General features: G+C 45.0%; 1 protein-coding gene across 10 annotated transcripts in view; it reads right to left on the bottom strand.

The window, feature by feature from the left end:
• MCPH1 (microcephalin 1) overlaps positions 1-16,707 on the bottom strand; it is a 228,582-nt gene extending 211,875 nt beyond the window's left edge. For 8 of the 10 annotated variants that reach the window (XR_002090579.2, XM_019488425.2, XM_019488427.2 and 5 more), the window contains exons 1-7: positions 16,636-16,707; positions 16,414-16,505; positions 10,218-10,265; positions 9,311-9,429; positions 3,969-4,053; positions 2,105-2,219; positions 721-855 (exon numbers count right to left, since the gene is read on the bottom strand). Coding sequence is in view for 9 of the 10 variants with exons in the window: in XM_019488425.2 (XP_019343970.2) it covers positions 721-855; positions 2,105-2,219; positions 3,969-4,053; positions 9,311-9,429; positions 10,218-10,265; positions 16,414-16,505; positions 16,636-16,654 (613 nt within the window). In the remaining variant the exon portion in view is untranslated. Of the gene's footprint in view, positions 1-720; positions 856-2,104; positions 2,220-3,968; positions 4,054-9,310; positions 9,430-10,217; positions 10,266-14,838; positions 14,908-16,413; positions 16,506-16,635 lie in introns of those variants that run through there. The other 2 variants (XM_014604168.3, XM_059730231.1) reach the window with 2 other exon arrangements.
• Between the last annotated feature and the right edge of the window lie 5,160 nt (positions 16,708-21,867).

The raw sequence follows: 21,867 nt of genomic DNA, 5'->3' as shown, positions 1-21,867 counted from the left end.
TCTTTGGCAGGCAGCCATGGGGAGATAAATATTAATTTTCTAAATTTTTTAGGGGCCCTGCCAGCTGGATAGAATGGCCTGGCAGGCTGAATCCAGCCAGTCCCTGTCATAAAAGGACTGTCCCCGAAAGCCTGGGAAGCAATTAAGAAAAATCATTCAGCCAATCAACCTAGTGCCACTAACTCCAATTATTTTACCTACAACCCATCTCTGAAATACAATGCAGATATACAGACCAGGGAAAGGGCCAAGTGCAAAATGAAATGTGCAACAAAAAAGGACAGACTATATAAGAAAGGGTTTATTCTCTCAAGCAGAAGAGTGGGCAGTGGAAGGGGGATATCCCTTAGTATTTGGAAGATTACTGGGCAAGAGAAAAGAGTAGTAGAAGTACTCCGTACTCTCAGAAGGGGACAATACTTCTCAGGATTTTTGCAAAGATCTGTATCTAGTTAATAAGTCCCTGATAAATAATGCTCTCAATTTGAAACATTGTCTAACCTTATCCCAACCATGCAGTTGGTACAATAAAAGATATCACCCAAAAATATTCCCTGCTTCTTACATAATTCCTGGACCATCATGACTATATCACTCTATAACTACCAGAACATGGAAGATATCGTGTTCTTTCAAAGTATGCAGAAGAAATTATCATAATTCAACCAGGATGGAAGCCAAATCTGCTTTTTCACAAACTATACAAATTCAACTTCTTACCAGTAGGGGAAAGATTTTCCCTTTTGTCCTTCATGTCTTTTATTCTCCTTTCCATCGCGTTGCATTGCTCCTTTAATTTATTAACAGGGCTATACACTAGCGAGCCATCATCCTCAAATAATAAAACTGGTATATCTGTTTCAAAAAATAAATGAACATGAAAAGTGCAATTTCAAGTCTTTCATATGTGGAGAGAGTACACATTTTTAAGTTACAGGAAATTCAGATTTCAAAGTGAATTTATCCAAATCAAAGATGCTTCCAAACTCAAGGACCCTCCCCTCCCCCGTCAATAATTAGATTCTAATCACAAAATTTATAAATGTGTCATAATTTTCCATGTACAGAACCTAACTTTTAGAGGATCATCTTAAATTCACCCCCCACATCACTGCAAGGGGGCAGGTATCAAGGGAATCAAGCGGCTTGCTCCTGCCCTTGCCTCCTATCCCCACTGCTGCCTCCCTCCTCCCCTCTACATGCCAGCATGTCCTGGTGCCTGCCCCTACCACAGTGCCTTTATCCCCTGATGCTCCCCACCCCACCCCACCTCACCAAATGCCTATATTCCCACCCCTCCTTTCTACAGCTGACCCTTTGGCTCCGGTGCTGCTCCAGCCCAGGGCATGAAGTATGTGAAGCCTGGCCATGCAGCAGCTGTTGTGGCAGTGGACACTCCAGTCAGGGCCCAGAGTGGGAACAGGGGCTGGAGCTGCTCCTACCACTGCTGCATCATCAGGATGGGGCTGAAGTAACCAAGTGTCCTGTGCCTTAGGCTGGACTGGGGCCAAAGCCATGGCAGAGGATAAGTGATGGTGGCCAGGGATTGGTAGAGGATAAGTTATATGGGGTGGGGGAGGCAGACAGAGGGGGCAGGTTACAGGGGTCAGGAGGCTTCTGCAGTTTCAACTCCAAACCCAGGCCGCAGCTGCAGCAGCCACCTGCCTCCTACTCCCTCCTCCCCTGACATGTATTCAAGTTCAAGATAAGGGGCTTCCCCCTCCCCCATAATGGTTAATTGGGGGGGGGGGGAAGCTCTCATCATGCATTTGAGTAAATGTGGTACTTAGACATTACTGTTCCCCAAAGATGTTCAGAACAATGCCATAAACTTAATTTTGAATTCCAAAAAAATATCCCCTCCTTCAAAAAGCAAAATTTAGTCACCAAGATATGGAATTTCAGAGAGACATGCAATACACCCTCGATTTCTCATCAAGACTACTGTAATAGCTCTTAAAAATAATTTCTGTTTAAAATACTTAAAGTAAGAGTAAATTCTACCTTACAGAGTTCTTATAAATTAAAAGACACTAAGATTTTTGGCATCTGTTGTGGTTGGTTTTTTATTTTTTTTAAATAAACTGGCAAATACTTAACTCACCTGAAGTGTTTTTTTGTATATCTAGTTCTTTCGCCATCTTATCTAATCTTCGTTGCAGTCTTCTATCATTTTCTGGTGTTTTTTCAATAAAATCTTTTGGTTGCATACATTTATGCTATAAAATACATAAGGCTACATTAAAATACATACATTAACCACAGTATAAACCTTACTTCAAATAAAAAAGTTACTTAACCTGTCTCCTAAGCTTATTTTGAGCTACAATTATTTTATACTGGATTTTGAAAGCTCCCCAGGTGCCAGGACCAAGAGACAAATTAATTATGTCATAAATGGAACATCTACTGGAGCCTATTTTTATATTGCAGAACAGTGTTGAGATATGCACCATCTAAAGAAACTAGGCTCAGGTACAGGAATCAATTTACCTGTGGCACCACTGAATTCTGTATGGACTACTTTAACTTGCCAAAATGGGTAAACACATTAACTTACTGTACTCTGCAGTGTAACATCCCATTTAGCACTCAGACAAGGTTATTTTGGTAAATCTGCTATCTTTTATTAGACCAACTAAAATAGTTGGAAAAATTCTTTGCAAGCTTTCAGGTACAAACACCCTTCGTCAGGCTGAGAAAGCATCTGCAGTTCATCTGGGGTCTTCCTGGATGGAAGAGGAAAAGCACAGACCAGCTGCAGATGCTTCCTCAGCCTGAAAAAAGGTATTTGTACCCAAAAGCTTGCAAAGAAGAGAGTTGCTACTTATTTCAGCTGGTCTAATAAAAGATATTGGATGTACCCAAAGAACCTTGTCTGCCTATGTCCTTAGGCCAACACGGCTATAACCTATACCCCTTTAGCACTCAGCAGTTTTGAAAATGTTATCCTTGCTCTATCTCCCCAAAGCCTCTGTGTTTTCAGGCATGCGTTCTCCACTCACTTATACATTCTCTACTGTAAGATACCTAACTGACCCACAAATACCACCAAGTCAAAGAGGTAAGCTTTGCAAGATGCTCCAGAACTATAAGCTTCTTTTGCTGAAGAACCCCCAAACTTCTTGATGATGGGTGTCACAATATTCCTCCTTAAAGATAAGGTGCCCCAAAACAGATTCAGTCCGAAACACAAGGATTAGCTCAGAGGCCAGAGGCATCAGGTAATGTTTCAAGTGAGTTGAGATAAATAGGCCAGTGACCACACCAATGCCAAAAATACAACCCTAGATACAGACAATGGTGACATGTCATGACTCAAGAGATTTACTGATTCCTGTTAAATTGGCTAACAGATAGTTCTCTCAGAGGAATGGGCAGTAACACAGAAAAGTCTAAGATCTGAGCAGTATAAGACTCTGAGGCCCCTGGCAGACCTGCAAGTAAAGGTAGATAGGATCACACTTCCTGCCATGATATGCAAGCCCACCCTGTGGTCTAGGCCCATGTTCAGTTAATGCCTTGATAGGAACCAGCCACACATTTTTTGTGTAATAACTTTGTGGTTTGTTTTTTGTTTTATCACACCGTTAACTGTATTAACATGTGGCTAGGTAACAACTTAAGATGTGATTAACTGGGTAACAGTATCTGGAAGTCTAGCCAGTAATTTGCCTTTACTACAAGGATAGGTCCTGAGATACCTGATAATTCACAACCTTGTAGTGAGTATAACTGTAAATTCTCTACTGTATGTGGCTTTCATTGGTAATTGTAGTTGAATAGTAATATCCCAATAAACCTGTATATAGTTCAGAGGAATTTGCTTTGGTTCATCTTGTATTTCTCCAGACAAAAATCAGCAAAAGACTCCTAGAGTAATCCTGAGTGTAACACTGAAACAAATAAGGCTCATGGTTCAGAGATGTATTTACTAACCTTAAATCAATTATAAATTATGTACTCACTTTTTTAATATGTAGGGGTAATCCTTCACTGGCATACACTGCAGGAAATAAAGATTCATCAACCCGCACACCAGTTTCTCTGCATCTATACAAAAAATTCAGTAAGCAGTTAAACAAAACATTACATTACCTCAGCTCTGCAAAAGGAGCACTAACATTCCCCCCCAAGAAAAGCTGTGAATATGTAAAACACATAACATGTCAAACCTCTTAAAGACAAGAGAAACACCTAGAATAAAAAATGACTTAGAACTAATGGTTACAGCCTATAACATCAATAATTTGTAAATAAATATGGGAAGCCAGTCCTTAGAAATAAAATGGAAGTAGAAGGTTCAGAAAACTTGACTCCACAAGTCATTTCCCTTCTTCACCTCCTCCCAGCCCCCTGAAACAAACAGTGTAAAAGCTGCCTGGCATGAGTCATGCCCCTCAGCTATGGCCTTGCCCACAATTCTGTAAACTGCAGGCCTCATCTCTCACCAAAAAGCAAACCTAATCTGGCCCCTTACTGAGAGTGCGCTCTCAAACCAGAGTCCACAGAATGTTGTGGGCAGGCACTGAAAGAAGGAGGACATCTTAGCAGCTAAGCAGATGGAGAAAAAGAGGTAACCTGGTATTTGCTTTTATCATTCTTCACTTAGGCTAGGGAAAGGTGATCAATTCTAGCACTAAGAATTTCCAGGAAACAAGTAAAAATAAATAAATTGGGGTTGGGATGTACAGATGTTCTAGCCTGCTCGCTGAAGAGCTATGTACACCTCAAAGGTGATCTCTTCAGCCAGGGGGTGCTGCAGGGCTTCCCCTTGGGTCCCCCTGCCGATCGACAGGCAGTCGATCTCTCCTGGCACAGTCTGGATACTGTTCTGGCCCAGGCAGTAGGGTTCCAAGAGGGTTCTCCCTAACAGCTCAATCCCCGATTGTTCACATAGCAGCCAGTGCTATTCCTCCCTCTTGGCCCTTGGGGAGTGGGGAAGAGTACTGTGGGACCATGCGGTCCTTGGGACTTTGAGAAAACCATAAAGGCATTGCAGGGGGTTCTGGGTGCTAGAAAACAGCTCACTTCAAAGAAGTTCCTTGTTGTTCAGAGTTATCATTTTCTCATAGGCAGGCAAGGTTTTTTGAGCAGATGTGATATCTTTTATAAAATATATAGCTGTATAAAAGATATCACATCTACTCAGAGAGTCTTTCCTGCCTATGTCCTTAGACCAGGGGCGGGCAATTATTTTGGGCAAAGGGCCGCTTACTGAGTTTTGGCAAGCCATCGAGGGCCGCGTGACAGGCAGCCCAGGGCAGATAAATATTAATTTTCTAAATTTTTTAGGGGCCCCACGAGCCAGATAGAATAGCCTGACAGGCCACATCCAGCCCCCAGGCCGCATTTTGCCCACCCCTGCCTTAGACCAACACAGCTACAACCAACAACACAGCATAATTTTCTCATGGAAGAACTAGTTTTGTTCTGCAAATAAAACAAAACACAGAAATCCTTTAGCTTCTGTATGCTGGCTTTTTGTGCTAAGAGAAAGACATTTTCCCTGGCACAGATGTAATGCCTGTCCACAGCCCCCATCTCCTGCTTTCCTCTCTCCAGTGCCCATGAAGAAAATGGGCCATGTCTGGGCTTTACTCATGTAGATTTATATTGCCAGATCTATTAGTTCACCCCAGCTAGCTATATTTCTTTTGATTTTCTCTACTGGAAAGTTATCTGAGAACTCATGGGCTGAAAACTTTCTGGGCCCAAATTCAATCCATGCCTACTTGTGAACGTTTTGAGTGAAACTGGGGGAATATTTTAGCTACTAATATAGGTCACACTAAAACACAATTTTAACTAATTCTCACTGAAGTATCATTTAATCATTCCACTATTTTTCAAACCATATAGAAATGATTATGGAAGTGTCGTGGACCATTAAACAATATATTAGGAGTTCCTTAAAAATTCACTAAAAATGTGATTCTAGTGACATCTAGTGATCTTACATTTTTAAGTACGCAGATATAACTATAATATATCATTATTCGAACCACCCCATTTCTGGGTACAATATTGGCAAATAAATTATTACGTAGCTATATAGTTTTGTTCACAAGACGCAGTGTCAAGTAATAAGATGTTATCACGTTAATCTTGAGTTTACTGAAATTTTTCTTTGCAATGTTCTAATACAGAATGCTTTCGATAAAAGTTTAACGCATGTAAAGTGTACAACAAACTCCAAGGTGCTTATTGTCTGCATTTCCTGACTTTTTAAATTTGCATGATGTTGAGTAGTTGACCTTGAATTTAAAACTATAATAAAGTTTTAATGATACTACTATCATTTGGGTTTTAGTGTCCACTTTTTAAAGCTCATAGAAAAATGTGCTTTGAGATAGCTTTTAATATTTAACATTGTTTGCATTTCCCAACATTTTAGGTTTATTATGAAGTCTTAATAAAACAGTAAAGTCTACTTTGTTAAATTTCATTCAAGTTTGTCCATTGCTATTAGATCAGGCACTGGAGTTAAGAGGGTATTAAAAGACTGTCTAAATAGAAATCAGTGCTCCCAAGCTGAATAACATAGTACATCTCGCAGTACATCCCATGCATTTTCCTGGAACATTTAAAAACATATAAAGGAAGGGACACCTAGATTTTTAATAGTAAATACAAACAGGGGAAAGTCACACAAACAGACACCACTACCACAGTTTTTTCTATATTTAGCAAAGAAAGAAGGTTCTCTCTCTACTTCCCAGCCATCTTTACTTTTTAACATTTCCTGACTTGCAAATGCTTAAACTTGCAATAGAATTGTTAGTTAAATGGAAACCTTGGGTTCTGATCAGATACAAATAAATAAATGATCCTTGTTCCTAAAGATTTTGACAAATTTATTTAGCAAAATTAAATTAGTATTTAGCAAATACTAGAGACAGAGAAAGTTAATTAAGGTAGCATTCACTCAAAACTTCACATTTTCCCCAACTCCATATTCCAACAAATGACTGTACAAAATAAAAGCACGTTTTTACTAAGCACCTGTGCAAGTGAACAATTGTTTATAGTTTCTCCACCAGCTAAATTTATAAAGGAAAATGTTAAATTAGTCAAATTATGTTTTTCTTTTAGTATCCTAGAGCTCCTGTAACTCTGAGGAAGCAAATACTTTTTAAGGTGTGGACACACACAACAACTGAACCATTTCAAAATGCCATTGATTGGAGACTGATCTAGCAACTTTAAAGAGTCCGAGGTGACCAGAGCCATAACATTCCTGGTAAAAAAGTCAACTTTTAAGCACTTAAGTGGTGTGGCTCTGAAAATGGGATGGGATTGAGTATCAAGCCCAACACGCCTCACAGTGGGCAATTGGTAAGGGAAGGGAAAGTGCTCATACCCACACTTTGGGGATCCTAGTGCGTAGGTGACCTTTTTACTTTTCTGCTTTCCCTTCTCTTCTAAACATGAGTTCATTAAAGATCAGTAACCTGCGCCTGAACAAATTGTGCAGTGTGCCTGCCTGACTTGAGGTCCCAAAGAGGGGTGGGTGGGGAAGAGGAGTTCCTGGACTCACATTTCTAGGTTCCCAGAAACTAGGGGGGGCATAATAAGGGATTATGATGGAGCAGGATGGGCAGACAGCTGGTTCCTAGAAAGATTGCCTTTATTGATCAAGCAGCATAATGTAACTCATTGACAAAAAGTGCCAATAAAAAGAAAAAAAAATGAGGGTAGTATACTTCTGACCATGTGCCCAAGGAGCCAGTTACAGCAGAGGAAAGGAGTAAGGAGCAATGCAGCACGAGATCCTATAGGGCCAAACAGACCAGTGTCATGGAATACTTGGTGTCCACAAGTAACATTGACCCAGGTCTCAGTGAATCTATTCAAAAGAGCACTTGATTTTCCAAATACATTTTTAATTGTTCCAGGAAGCTTTAAGCCTGTTTAACAGGCTTGTACATCTTTCTGCTTCAAATTTAAGCTGTGTTTAAGCTTGCCTAAGTGTTATGCATGTCCATACCCCAATATTATAGTTTTGGGACCAAAATCAGCCCTTTCTGGAGAGTATACTCTTCAAGACTAGACAAGATTTCAAACTTTCAAATTTTACTTGAACATTGATACACTTAGCCACCTGCAGAACATAATTATTTCATAGAGATTCACAATGAAATCACCCATCAAGTTGATTTGCATACAGGAAAATACTAGACACTTGAAGAAATAAAATGAAGTTTATTTCCCACCTATGGGGACTTCTTACCATCTTGTACCATCTACACTTTTCCCAGAGTCTGACAAAGGGACTTTGATCCCGAAAGCTTGCAGAAAAGGACAATTTTCTTGCCATTTTCCAGTCGGTCTAATAAAAGGTATCATGTTGGAACCAAGAGTTCTAGTTTTTTGTATAACAACAATTTCTTAATTTTTTCAGACAGAAAAAAAAAAAATCTTTGATTTGGTCTCCTTAAAGGTAACCAACATACCTTGAAATAGTAGCATGAGGATCAATAATAAAACAAACAGGATATCCTGCTAAAGCACTTTTTGTGTAGTTTGTTGGTGCTGATCACTAGCTCACTTTTTCATTGTACCCATGCTTGTTGATGTACTTCAGACAACAACCCACTAAGGCTTTTATTCCAGATGGAAAAAAAATATGGTGTTTCTGAAGCCACCCTTGTTACTGCATCTTGTACCTCACTGTTGAACAACTGAATCTTCTTTCAGCCAGGAGGACCAAACAGTTAAAGTCACTTGGAGCTAAATGAGGGAGCCCTCGGGATGAAGATTTTTAATGGCTTCCATGGTTATGTGAACAATATACATGCAAGCACTGTCACAGGCAAACAGTATTCCTTCTGTCACTGTTCCATGACACCCACTTCAAACAGCTGCCTTCAGACTCTTGCTGAAAAAAATTCTTAAGTCATCACAAGGATCGTGTTGCCATCCATGCCTTCTGTAACAAAAACTGATTTCTCCTTGGCAAAATTTATACTTATAGCTGCCAATTTTATAAGTGAGCAGCGATACACAAAATGGTAGCCAAATCAACAATTAGCATCTTCCTCATGCTGACATAAACAAAAACATACAATTAGTAATGTAATATCTCTCATATTTCCTGAATTGCAAGGGGTGATGTCCTATTTTTTGACTAACCATGATAATACCAAATGCAGCTTGTTCTCTCCAGAAAGTGACTATATGTATAAAGGTTACTTCAAGTAAACAACAGCTGATGTACTTTTCTTATTTTCAGCATGATTCAATCTTAATGCTGGTTCAGATTCCTTCTTTCCTTCTGAAACTCGTCATAATATGTAATACTACTTACTTTTCTACCCACAGTATGGAAACTAGTTTTACTCCAGTCTGCTGTGCTTTTCTCCATGTAGCCAAATGTCCTTCTTTGAAGACTACATGAGTCACATGCTTGTTAAAAGTTTTTGAAACCTACAGAAATATACAAGCAGAAAGTTTTAGATATCTCCACCCACCTAATCTTAAAAACCATCATTAAACTACACAAAACATTCCACTTTTACTGCATTAAACACCACCCCTCTAAAAAAACCCCAAAAAACATAAGCAAATAATGGGTGAAAATAATAGAAGATGAAACAAGAGGGAGCAAAGAGAAGGTAAGAGTGATTCTGAAAAAACATTTTATTCAGATAGTTTGTCTGTCTGCCTTTTCTGCTATATTTTCACTTCTGCATACTTTTCTCTTACACCCTACTGTACTCCTAAGACCAGCCAGAAGCAACATCCTACTAGTACCATCAGTGCACCACCATATTTGGTGAACACATTTGGGAGGCTTTTCTTGGTAGTCACTCCTACGTTTTGGAATTCCCTCCTTCTCAAGGCCCACCAGAAATGCTTCAGAAAGCATTTCAGTAATGCCATAAGACCTTCCCATTTGGACAGGAATTTAACAAGCCAGGGTAGGTTGGGATATTGTTTAAAGATGCTTTGTTTTATACTCCATTTGCCTTTATGCTGTCTCTTATTGTAAGGCACTCTGATTTTTTGGCAAGGACAGCATTGTTTAATAAAACAATCAATCAATCCATCTTTGTATTAATATTCTATGGGAGATAGCAACACAGAACAAACAAAGAACGGCCATTAAACCTTGATGATCCTTTATTCAAATGGAAGTACCTTTGGTTAAGGAGTTAGTTTCTTTGTGCAGTAGCTATCTGTCCAGCTGCAACAGTAACTAAGCAGCAGATTACCTGATAATGGACTCTGATGGATGAGCTGAAATAATGTGACAAATATGACTGAAAATGAAAAAAAAAGAGGCTCTCTTAGTGGTCGTGTTGGGGAAGGAGCAGAAGGAAATCGACTGTGGGGCAGGATTATGGAATCTTTTCCTGGGGTTTAAACTAACTGAGCCATCAAAAGAATTCATATTGGAAAAGCTGAGGTGTCTACTATACAGTAAGTATTTTCATAGACATGAAATTGGAAAAAAATATATTGGGAGGAATTAGAAGCAAGGATTTTGCGGATGATATATTTTATTGGACCAACTGTATCATCTAGGGTGATGGGGGAGGAAGTGGGAAATACAGACAAGCTTGTGCATACCAAATACCCATCTTCAAGCCTCTGAGAAAAAAAACAGACACAGCTTGAGTTAAATAATGAACAGATAAAGGCCTGTGCAAAACTAAATATGCAAACAGAGTATAAGCAACATTCTCAGGTAACTAACAGACAAGAAAAATAATGTTTTTATTATTAAATCAACCAAATCCACCCTGTACAGATCTTTCCTCCCTATACACACTAAAATGAAAGCAAAAGTCAGAGGAGGAAAAAAAATGAACAAAATGGATGTTTTACAGAAAACACAATGTTGTTACGCAAAATACAATATTGTTTTTAAAGTTACCTTTGCAAGATCTTAAAAAGCCCGATATTCTAATTTCGTTCAATCTGAGTGAATGATAGCAAAAGTACCATTAGATGATGAAACAAAAACAGGTTTTACAAAACTTGAAAACCGTGTGTTTTGCTACTTGTGCTGTTATCCATTGTCAGAGAAGTCAGAAAAAGATAGGAAGATCTCATAGTGAGATTATAGCCAGAAATGGCTACCTAAAATAGCACCAATTTATTCAAGGAAATAGGATATCTACTAACAGATGTGACTGTTTTTATTATAGTCATATCTGTTTGTAACAAAAATGGTTCATTTTGTGGGGCACTATTTCTTGATGCACATATTCCCCAAATTGGGGTAACCACTGTGATGTCTGTTCTCTATCAACAGCTAATAATAAACTATGTTCTTTGGATCACTCATGTTTGTAGATGAAATTATATTCAATACGTTTTTATCTTGATATAGCTTAGTGCAGGCTTGTCCAACATACGGCCTGCGGGCCACCAAGCGGCCCACCAGGGCATTTTCTGTGGCCCGCGGTGCTGCGATGGGAAACAAAAGTAAACTCAGTCTACTTTCGTTCCCACCCCTTGTCCCTCCCCCAGCCCCTCAGCAGCTTCCTAATGGCTGCTGAAGGGCTCAGGAAGGGACAAGGTTCCCACACATACCGTGTCAGCTCGACAGTGCTGACGCAGTGCGCGTGGGAAGAGGAGAGCCGTGTGCCGCTCACGACAGGATGAGGCCAGCCGGAGCAGCAGGGGCTCAGCTGCACTTTCCCCCTACCTGCGCTGGTCAGTTCTGAGTAGCACACAGCTCGGCCGCTCCCTCTGCTGGCTGGTGCCGACCTAGGCGGGTCTGTCCCATCTGAAGCAGCACGCAGCTGAAGCCAGATTCCCACGTGCTGCTGGGGATGGGAGCAGCCCGGCCGTGTCGGCACTGGCCAGCAGAAGCGGCGGCAGAGCCCTGTGCTGCTCAGGACTGACCAGTGCAGGCAGGGGAAAATGCAGCTGAGCCCCTGCCGCTCCAGCTAGGCTCGTCCTGTCCCAAGTGGCGCACGGCTCCACTGCCACTTCTGCTGGCCGGTGCAGACCTGGCCGGGCTCCTCCAGTCCCCAGCAGCTCATGGGAACCCGGCTTCAGCCGCATGCTGCTCCGGATGGGACAGACCCAGCTGGGTCAGCACCAGCCAGGAAAAGTGGCATGCAGCTGAAGCTGGCTTCCCACACGCTCCACATGGGACAGACCCGCTCGGGTTGGCACCAGCCAGCAGAGGCAGCGGCGGAGCCATGTGCTGCTTGGGACTGACCAGTGCAGGTAGGGGGAAAGTGCAGCTGAGCCCCTGCTGCTCCAGCTGGGCTCATCCTGAGGTTCATTTCATGTTTGTAAAATGCTTGGAGAGCCCCACATAGATGCACTGCATAGAAATGCAAAATATATTTTGATTTATTTGGTTGGCACCTTGGGCTGAGATTTTCAAAGCTGAGTCAAAAGGCCAACTTCCATTAAAATGAATGAGATTTAGAGGGCTCCAAATTCTTTATGACAACTTTGTAACATGCCTATCTACCCCTTTTTGCAAATCTCGGCCATAGTTTGGACGCTCAGCCAAAGAACATAAGAGCTTCTGAACATAAGAGCATAAAAAGTGCCATGCTTGGTCAGCCCCATGGTCCATCTAGCTCAGTATTCTGTCCCAAACAGTGGGAGAGGTGGATGCTATAGAGGGAGAGTTTTGAACTGGTTAGACCCATTTCATTGTCACTTCCTGCAACTTCATTGGTGTCAAAGGTCACGCGACGTCACTTCCTGATGTGATACCACTTCCTGTGAGGTCTTTGAATATGGGTCGCCGGCCCACTGGGTGATAAAAAGTTTGTGATCCGGCCCCACATTCAAAAAGGCTGGACACCCCTGGCTTAGCAACTTGGACCAACTGTGGGCTTGCATATAGTCAGAGCTCAGGTCAGTGTTCCTCATTAAACAAAGGTTAAGTTCATATCAAAAAAGACCTCTATTAAAATATTAATCAGACAGGTAGGAAGAAACTATTCTGGGAATGTTTACATGGAATAGAATATACATCAAAAACGGCCTAGTGCACACCCAAGAGTATTGGTACACTTAATAGGCAGGTGCCAGATCTTGGAAAGAAATAGTCTACCAGAAAAAAAGCACGTTTCCCAGGAAGTAGAATGGGATATAAGGGATGAAGGTGATAATGAGAAGTAAATTTATTTAAGCCCTGGGTGATGGGGAGGGGTGTAGTATTTACTAGGAGCCCAGAGGAGAAAGGGAATCCAGCCAAGGAGGCTGGGGAATCACCCAAGCAGCTGATAGGATTGCTTGCTGCTGGAATCACAGGGAACATTGAAAATCTATTCCAGGGGAGAAATTAGTGAGCAGATATTTGTATCTCATTTTTGCATTTCTCTAAATCCAATTCATTTGCTTTTGCTTTTTGGCTTAAGTAATGAATCAGTTTGGTCTTTCTATCTTACAATTTGTCTGGTTATGAATGATTTGAAGGCAGCTGGCACCAACAAGAATTCCATTCATACACGAACAGGAGACCCATTTTCTTCTGCAAACCTGGGGAACCCTAAATTTCATGGGATTCTCTTCCACTAAGCTGTAAAGTCTGGTCAGGGTGCTGGTCCAGGTGAAGCCCCAAGGATACTCAGCAGTACAGTGGGAAGCCAGTAGCCCCAGAGCAATATCAAAAGTACTTGTCACGGCGGGGTCCTTGCGGAGGGCCGTGATCTCCTTGAAGCCCTCTCACCGTGCTACTCTGGCCCGAGGGCACCCTCCATTCTCGCCCGCCACGTCTTGATGTAATATGTAATAGGGAGGCTGCCTTATGTTTCCTCGGGCCTGTCAGCTCCTGGACCCCTCGTGGGTCTCCCCGTACAATGGCGCTACCCAAGCGCCCCAGCCTTATGGGCTATGCGTGGCTCCTACCTCCCCTGATACCACGCCCCAAGCCTCGCAGATGTAAAGGACGTTGTCCGGTCTGTCTCTCTACTGTGGCCCACCCTGGGCTCCCCCTCTCATGCCCAGCCTCTTGCTGGGACTCTCGTCTGGCCCACTCTGGGCCTCCCCTGCCAGTGTGGTTCCGCTCCGGGACTCTCTAGCAGGCCTCCGGTCCTATGGGCCAACCGCACGGATACCCTCCCTGACTCTGGCTCCCCGCGCTGCTACTCCCTGTCTTCTCAGGGGCAACCGCAGTGCCCTGCCTTGGTCTGAGGGGGATTGCCGCACTAGCCTGCGGCCGGGCTCGCTATGCCCACGCGCCCGCACTGGGCTACTCAACAAAGCACAATGGCGTTCCCCCTCTCTGGGGCTCGCCGCGCCCGCACTGGGCTGCTCAATAATACACAATGGCGTTCCCCCTCTCTGGGGCTCGCCACGCCCACACCGGGCTACTCAGTATGGCCCTGCTCTCTAGGGCTGCTCAGTACGGCGCTCCCCCCTTCTCTGGGGCTCGCCGTGCCCACACTGGGCTACTCAGTAATACCGCCCCTTTCCTGGGGCCGGGGGGGCCATGTTCCCCCACACGCAATCCGGGGTCTCGGTCCCCGTTCGCAACCTACGGGCTGTGCCCGCGACCCACTGGCCGGACTCCTCGCCGCCCGCTGCTCGTGCAGTGGCGTGTGAGCTGCGCCTTCCCTGGCGCTATACAGGGGCTATGTTCCCCCACACGCAATCCGGGGTCTAGGTCCCCGTCTGCAACCTACGGGTTGCGCCCGCGACCTACTGGCCGCGCTCCTCGCCACCAGTTGCTCACGCACTGGCGTGCGAGCAATTGAGGCCTCCTCCAACCCCTACAGCCTCACCCAAGCCTCCGGGTGTAATAACACAAACACAAAGCAAAACCACAAGCCCCTAGGCTGTAACATAACCACAAGCCGCATGGCCATAACTCATTATCATAGCTCGAGCCTCCAGGGCTATCATGAGCTGTACTTGCGACTTAGGCTCCTTCCCATATCTCGGCTGAGGGAGCTCCTGCCTCTCCGGCTGCTGGCAGAGAACTGCCAGCCTGGCTTCGGCCCTGGGCTTTATAAGGGCCAGGCCCTGCCCCCTACAGCAGCTGGCTCCCCTTAGTTGCTCCGGCAACTCACAGCTGTGCTCACTTAGTTCTGCCAGGGCTCTCTCCCTGCCAGTTTCTCCTCTTAGGAGCAGGCACTAAGGTGCCCTGCGACAGTACTGTTAACCGATGGACGAAAAAATAGTTTTTGAAAACTTGTAAACTTTATTTTGCTACTTGTGCTGTCATTTGCTATCAAAGCAGCCAAAAACAAGGCAGGAAAATATCATAGTGAAATTATAGCCAGGTATGTAAATTAGTACCCTCTTACTCAAGTGACATACTCCCTGTGTTCATGGAGAGTCATATCTGCTTGCAAATTGTGACCAAAAACCCCCAAAACAAAAAATCCCCCAAAATATAAAAAACCAAACCCCACATACACACACCTTTTTACTACTGTTTACTCATGTAAACCCAGCTGTGACATACACATAGCAGAATCTAGCTCAATTCTTTGTCCTGGGTACATCAATCATTAACTAAGTTAGAATGAGGTACAACTGTGCAAGTGGAAAAGTTTGGGGGGTCCAGTACATCCTTGGGGGGGGGGGCACCTCCCATTTTGGAAACAGGAACTAGAGTGATCTGATCTGGGGGGGAGAGGGCTCAGTACAACTGCACCCACACCCTTCTCCTCTCTCAGGGCCTGTGTGCATGCCTTCTTAAAAAAGCACTGACGGCTAACATATGAACAAACATAGCAAGGGTTTTAAGAATCTCCAACAGGAAAAAATGTGGAAGGAAAAAAACAAAAAATCCAAAATACAAGTTTATTCCAGTTATGGTTTGAAACTTCATAGCTAGCGGGTTTCATGAAAGTCAAAATATATTTTATGCAGAAATCACTGGAGTGTGTACAAAGAATCCACAACACCGTGTTACAAGGACCACACTTCAAGTGCATGGAGGAGATATGGGAAAAACCCTTTGTTTTTAAACCCAAAAGCTTGCTAAGAATTTTTTCCCTCAACTATAAGTTGGTCTAATAAAAGATACCAGATTCACCCAAAGAACCTGCCTATGTCCTTAGACCCACACAGCTACAACCTACACCCCTGGAGATGTGCACAGAATTCAGGTCCTTGATTTGAGGCATGTATCAGTATAGCAGTAACGAGGTAAGTGGAAAAATATGGGGTTTGTAGCCGGAGGCTCAGATTTTCATTTCTCGGATCTGTATATTTGTCTCAAGTCCACTGCATATGACCAGCACACCTGCTTCACACCCACACATCTTGCTGTGCCTGGCACACCCACAGTTTTTGGATGCCAACATGTGGACGGGTTTAACACATTCCCTGCCCTGACATTAACGCTCCCAACTAAGAAAGCAGATAGCGGCAGCACCCAGCCCGCGGGTCTCCCCCGCAAACGCAGCCCCGCTCGCAGGAGGCGGCACCAGTACAACAAACAAGCAAGGCGGGCACCGGGCCACTCTCGTTTCTTACTTGGGCTCCCATGTCTCGCAGCTGCTGCGCAAAGGTCTTGGAATAATTCTCCGTCCTGTTGGCGGACCACACCTCCACGTAGGCGGAGACACCTGCGGGGCGAAGAGGGGTCATGAACATGGCCCGTCACGTGTGACAGCAGGAAACGCGCGGGGACCCTTATCAAGTCCAAATCCTGCCTCCCTGGCGGCATCCCCGCTCCCCCCTTTCCCTCCCCGCTACCTCGCAGCACAGACTCCATGACCGCCGCGCGCCAACGTTCAAACCTCTTCCGAGCCAACCGCCCGCCCTCCCACCGCGCCTGCGCAGCACGCCCCACCGCCCCAGCCAATCAGAGGCTAAGTGTGAGAGAAGCCCCACCCCCTCCAGTGCCGGAGGGGGGGGGTGGACGGTTGAACTTGGCGTCACTCCAGAGGGCGGGGCCTCAGAGCTACAGGGGTCACGGCTGGGTGGGCCAGGCTTGAGGTAGAGTGACGTCATGCCTGGTGAGCTAGGGGTTATGTGCGCCTGCGCGGGACCTTAGGCGAGGGGTTTGATGTAGGGTGCTTAGAGTGCGCCTGGTTGGGGATCCGCATCCCACTTCATATGGGTTGAGGGGGAGTACGTTACATTGCACCTCTTGCAAAGGAGACGAAGGAGTCACCCCTCAGTTTTCTGCTTGCCTTGCTTCTCCTCTAGGGATTGCCAGCTGTGTGTTGCTGGCTTCCCCGGCATCTCTGCAGCCTAAAAATCAATGTGATAGATCTGAGGCAGTGTCTTTTTCATTAGACCAGGGGTAGGCAACGTTTTTTGGCCAGAATGCCGAAAAAACCACAATGTATACTTTGGAAGGTGCCGGAGTGCCAACATGCCAGAGCCCAGAGCAGCCTCCAGGCTGCAGCCGGCCCCTCCGAGCCTGGTCTGCTTGCAGCAGGGCTTGCGGCCTCCTAGCTGCCTGCTGGGAGCTGCCTGGGCTCTGTGGCTGGCAGCAGCTGCTTAGAGCCTGGGTTGGTGGTGGTGTGCCGAGCAAAATTGCCTTGCTTGCCATGCTCAGCACGCGTGGCAGGGGTTGCTGACTCCCCTGCATTAGACCAATTAACTAGTTGGAAAAATTGCTCGTTGTGAGCTTTGGGGCACAAGTACCCTTTGTCAGGCATAGGGAGAGCTGTACTTTTCTTTTTCAAAACAGTAAAAAGTTCTAGTCTACAAAATAATAACATCTATACAGAAAAGGGCCTGTCAACCACATGTCTCGTCCTCTCTTTTAGTTTGCAAGATGTTCAAAGAATTTTGGAGTTGTTTTTAAAAGAAAGGGTTCTAGTGAGAGCTATTTACGCCTGTCAGATGGATGTGTATTTATCAATGTCAAAAACCTTTATTGACGGCTTTGCTTCTTATTTGTGTTTGACAATGTACGGTGAAATTGTGAGGGGCATTTGTTTCTTGTCACAAAGAAAATGTAATACTATGGGTCATGGAATCTGCAGATTTTTTTAAATGTTTTCAGCAAGGTGCAGGCGTTGCTCACAATCAAAGCAGTGACATGTATTAAGCGCTGTGGGGGGGAGGGAAAGCAATGCAAAAATGCCTGTTCTTCAGCTGAAGCAGTGATTCCAATTTTATTTTCTCTTCTATCCTGTAATTTAACAAATCACCTCTTCTGGATCCACAGCTAGTCTGCTGACACAGCACCAGGTTTATTTTTGAGTACATGGAAGGTTAATAATGAGATAAGTCCTACCCTTGTGATTTTGAAGTTACATTGTAAAACAGCTCTTTGACATGAGCCAAGATAGAGCCAAAGTAGAAAAAACAGTGCCATGCTAAAAAATAACAGCCCATCACAGAACTGAGAGTACAACTCAGCACCATGGTAATAAGCATCTAAATCAGTGATTCTCAACCAGGTTGCCAAGGTATCCTGGGGTGCTGTGAGATCTTTTTAAGGGTACCTCAGGGTGCTGTGCACTGTTAGCACTGTTAGGTGTGCAGGCACCTACACATGGTTCACAAGATAAATGCAGAGATTTCAAATAGGAATCCATAGTGTCAAAACCATTCTGACCTTTGGTGGGTCTTTCTGAGTTCTTGGCGACAAAAGAATTGCTCTACTTTTTCCATAGTCAAAAAACTAGAGGAAGTTAAGAACTGAGTGGTGCCTTGAGCCTAATGAGAGGTGCCCTGAGTCTAAAAAGGTTGAGAACCACTGATCTAGGTAGTAATAACCTAGTTGTTCATGTTGATATGGTGAGCTTAACCAGTTGCCCTCCAGGCAATTCTCACTAACTGCAATTCTGGCCACTACTGCGGCCCAGCTCTGTAAACTGACCTGTTTAACTGACTTCTATCGAATACCCCTGGAGTGAGTACTTCCCTCCCCTTCTTGCCCAGAGCTTACCTTTCCACAAAAGACTTTATAGGGAGTGGCATATGGCCATATTCCTAGCCATATTGTAGAATCACACACACACACACACACACACTATATATATATATATATATATATATATATATATATAAATTAGCGGTGTTTCATTTTAATCATGGAAAAATGTGGATTTGGGGTTACTTTTTTTAAGTTAAAAATTGGGAATTTTTTTTATCAGAGAAAACCAGGATCCCTGGTGAGGGGATATGAGATTCTACAGCTTTATCCAGCTAGGAATATGGCTATATGCCACTCCCTGTAAAGTCTTTTGTGGAAGGGTAAACTCTGGGCTTACCCAGGGTAGGGAGAGAAGGGGAGGGTAGTTTGTCATCAGAATGATTCGGTCTTCTGTTAATTTTGCCTGACAGAAAAGTCCAAAAGGGGCTTTTAAAGCCACTATAACTTAAAACATGTATCGTCAACTGGGAGTATGCGTACCCCGGGGCTACTTGGGAAGGCCCTAGGGGGTGCATGCGGGCAGGCAGGGAAAGAGTGCCATCACTCACCACACCGCGCCACCGCCTCCCAGGAGCAGGGCCGGCCAGGGGGGTGGTGATGGCAGCGGTGCTCTTCTGCAGGCTGCACAGGCACCGACTGGCCAGATGGACACCAGGGCAGGGAAGCTCATATGCGGCAGACGCCGCTGCCGCCACTCCGCATTTGGCTGCACGCCACCCCCCACTCCTCTACTCCCGTGTCTGGCTGCCAGGGGTACACTTACTAAAAAAGGTTGAAAACCCCTGACTTAGAATATACACTGATGTGCTACAGCTTATGCTAAGGGCCAGTTCCAATTTCAAAAGTAGCAAAAGTGGTTTATAACAGCGTTCCTCAACCTGTGAGTTGTGACCCAAAAGGAATATATGAAAGGGTCACAAACAAACTTTAAAAATGGATTTGCCTTTAAAGGAAAAAAATGTGGGAAACCATGCGTTTCCCTTTGCAGGCTGGCAGCATTCCATCCTGCAAGGGGCTGCTTGTGGTTGGGAGGAGTGGGAGGAGGAGGATCAGGCAGGGGACACCACATCCATGTGTGTGCGCATACATCCATGTAGTAGCCAGGCAGTATGGAGAGCAACTTCTGCAGCTCCCTGCAGGTACATCTATGGGGGGTAGGGGGAAGGACGTAGGTGATGCATCAGGGGGCACAGGCAATATTAAGAGGGGTATCACATGCCTCCCCAGGTTTGTGTGTCCACAGCAGGCATGAGGCTGCCACCTGGTTAGACTAGCATGAGCAAGAGTTGCCTTTGCAGCCCAGCAGGCAGGACCCAGAGTGGGAGGGCAGAGCAGGGCAGTGACACTCTGCTGCCACCACCACTGGGATCCCTGCAGCAGCTGCAGCACCAGCAACATGAAAAGTAACAGGTGTGGGGGAGGCCTGCACTGCCCTCACCTCCTCCTGCCACCAGCCACTCTCCTTCTACTCTACTGTCATGGTCCAGCAACCTCTGCTGATCCCCTCAGGCCACAGCTCTACCTTACAGGTGATATGGGGCAGCAGGCAGTGTAGGCGGCTTGAGTTGAGCAGTGGCAGTGGCAGTGGCTGGGCCATGGCGGTGGGGCAGAGTCACAAACCGGCGTGCAAGTGGCTGATGGTGGGAGGAGGCGAGGGCAGCACAGACCCCTGTCCATTACTCCTGGCGGCGCAGCTGACTTAGGGGTCCCAGCAGTAGTGGCAGCAATGAGTCTCACCAGCCCACTTTACTCTCCTGTGCTGCGTGCTGCCTGCTCAGCTGTGAATGTGGCTCCTGTCTGGCCAGCCTGCAGCCCCATGCCCACTGTGGGTGCACAAATCTGGGGGGGCATATATTCCCCCATGCCCCACACACACCACCCCAACCCCACACACCCACCCTCTGCCCCACACACTGGACTCACTGGTGACTCAGGAGTGAGGGACACCAGCAGGGCTGGGATGGTTGGGGGAGGGGGCTGTGCTTTGGGAGTGCAGGGCACCAGCAGGGCCAGGGTGCTGTTTTCTCCTTAAACGATTTACTGGGTCAGGACTAGCCATTGATGTTTACAAATGGGTTCTGGTACAAAAATGGTTGAGGACCACTGGTTTATAATACATCTTTTCCACATCCTACCGCAGGCTGAATCTTCAGAGTGGTACAGTTTAGAACTCGGATCCCTGCCTTTTGTGCAGCACTTAAATGTTATGGCACTAGGAACTGAAAAATCCAGTAGCTAGTACATTTTAGTATCTAATGCCTTCTTCATGTTGGCAGGCAAGGTTCTTTGGTAGATGTGATATCTTTTATTAGACCAACTAAATACATGGAAAAAAGTTCTTTGTGAGCTTTTGGGCACCAACACCCTTCTCTCAGGCATAGGGAGACTGCATTTACCCAAAGAACCTTGCCTGCCTATGTCCTTAGACCAACATGGCTATAACCAACAACCCTTCTTCATGTTGGTACATTTTCATGAAAAGACTACCTCATTAAATTAATTCAGTATTACTTCTTCTATCATGCGTGTCTGTTTCCCCTCTGCCATGAATAAAACTAAACAGCATATAGCATAGTATGTCTGAAAAATGTTTCTACAATCCTTTCCATCCTGTTTATTTATTTATATATATTAAAACATGTTACAGAACTAAGTGTAGGCAAAATACAGGGTAGAAAAGTTATTTGTTCCTGTAATGATGTGGTCTGTATTGGTAAGGGGGTACAGCACCTGGGTCCATTGCAAGGCCTGATGCCTTGGTGAGAATGGCAGTTATGTAGCCTATTGCTAGAGAGATGCCATTTGAGGTTGCGGGGCTGTCTAAGCCAAGAAGGATTTGTGCCTCATGACTTAAGATGGTTGCCATTTTCCAGGAGGGGCGGAAAGTCATTACTGATGTGTCCAAACTGAGGATGTGTTTAAACTGGGGTCTATAGACATAGGCAGTGGAAGGTCAGGCTAACGGGGCTTAGGCCCCCCACCACTGGGCCAGTGACAGTGGTTCTAGCACCCCCGCCGCATGCTCATCTGCCACCGCACGCACAGTACCAGCGTGTGCCGGCTCCAGAATAGCCCTGGAGCCACTGTGC

This window comes from Alligator mississippiensis, chromosome 1 (genome assembly GCF_030867095.1).
Source record: "Alligator mississippiensis isolate rAllMis1 chromosome 1, rAllMis1, whole genome shotgun sequence".
In the NCBI taxonomy this organism is placed as follows: Eukaryota; Metazoa; Chordata; order Crocodylia; family Alligatoridae; genus Alligator; species Alligator mississippiensis.
Note: the sequence above shows the minus strand (reverse complement) of the source record. Positions and strands in the feature narration are given on the sequence as shown.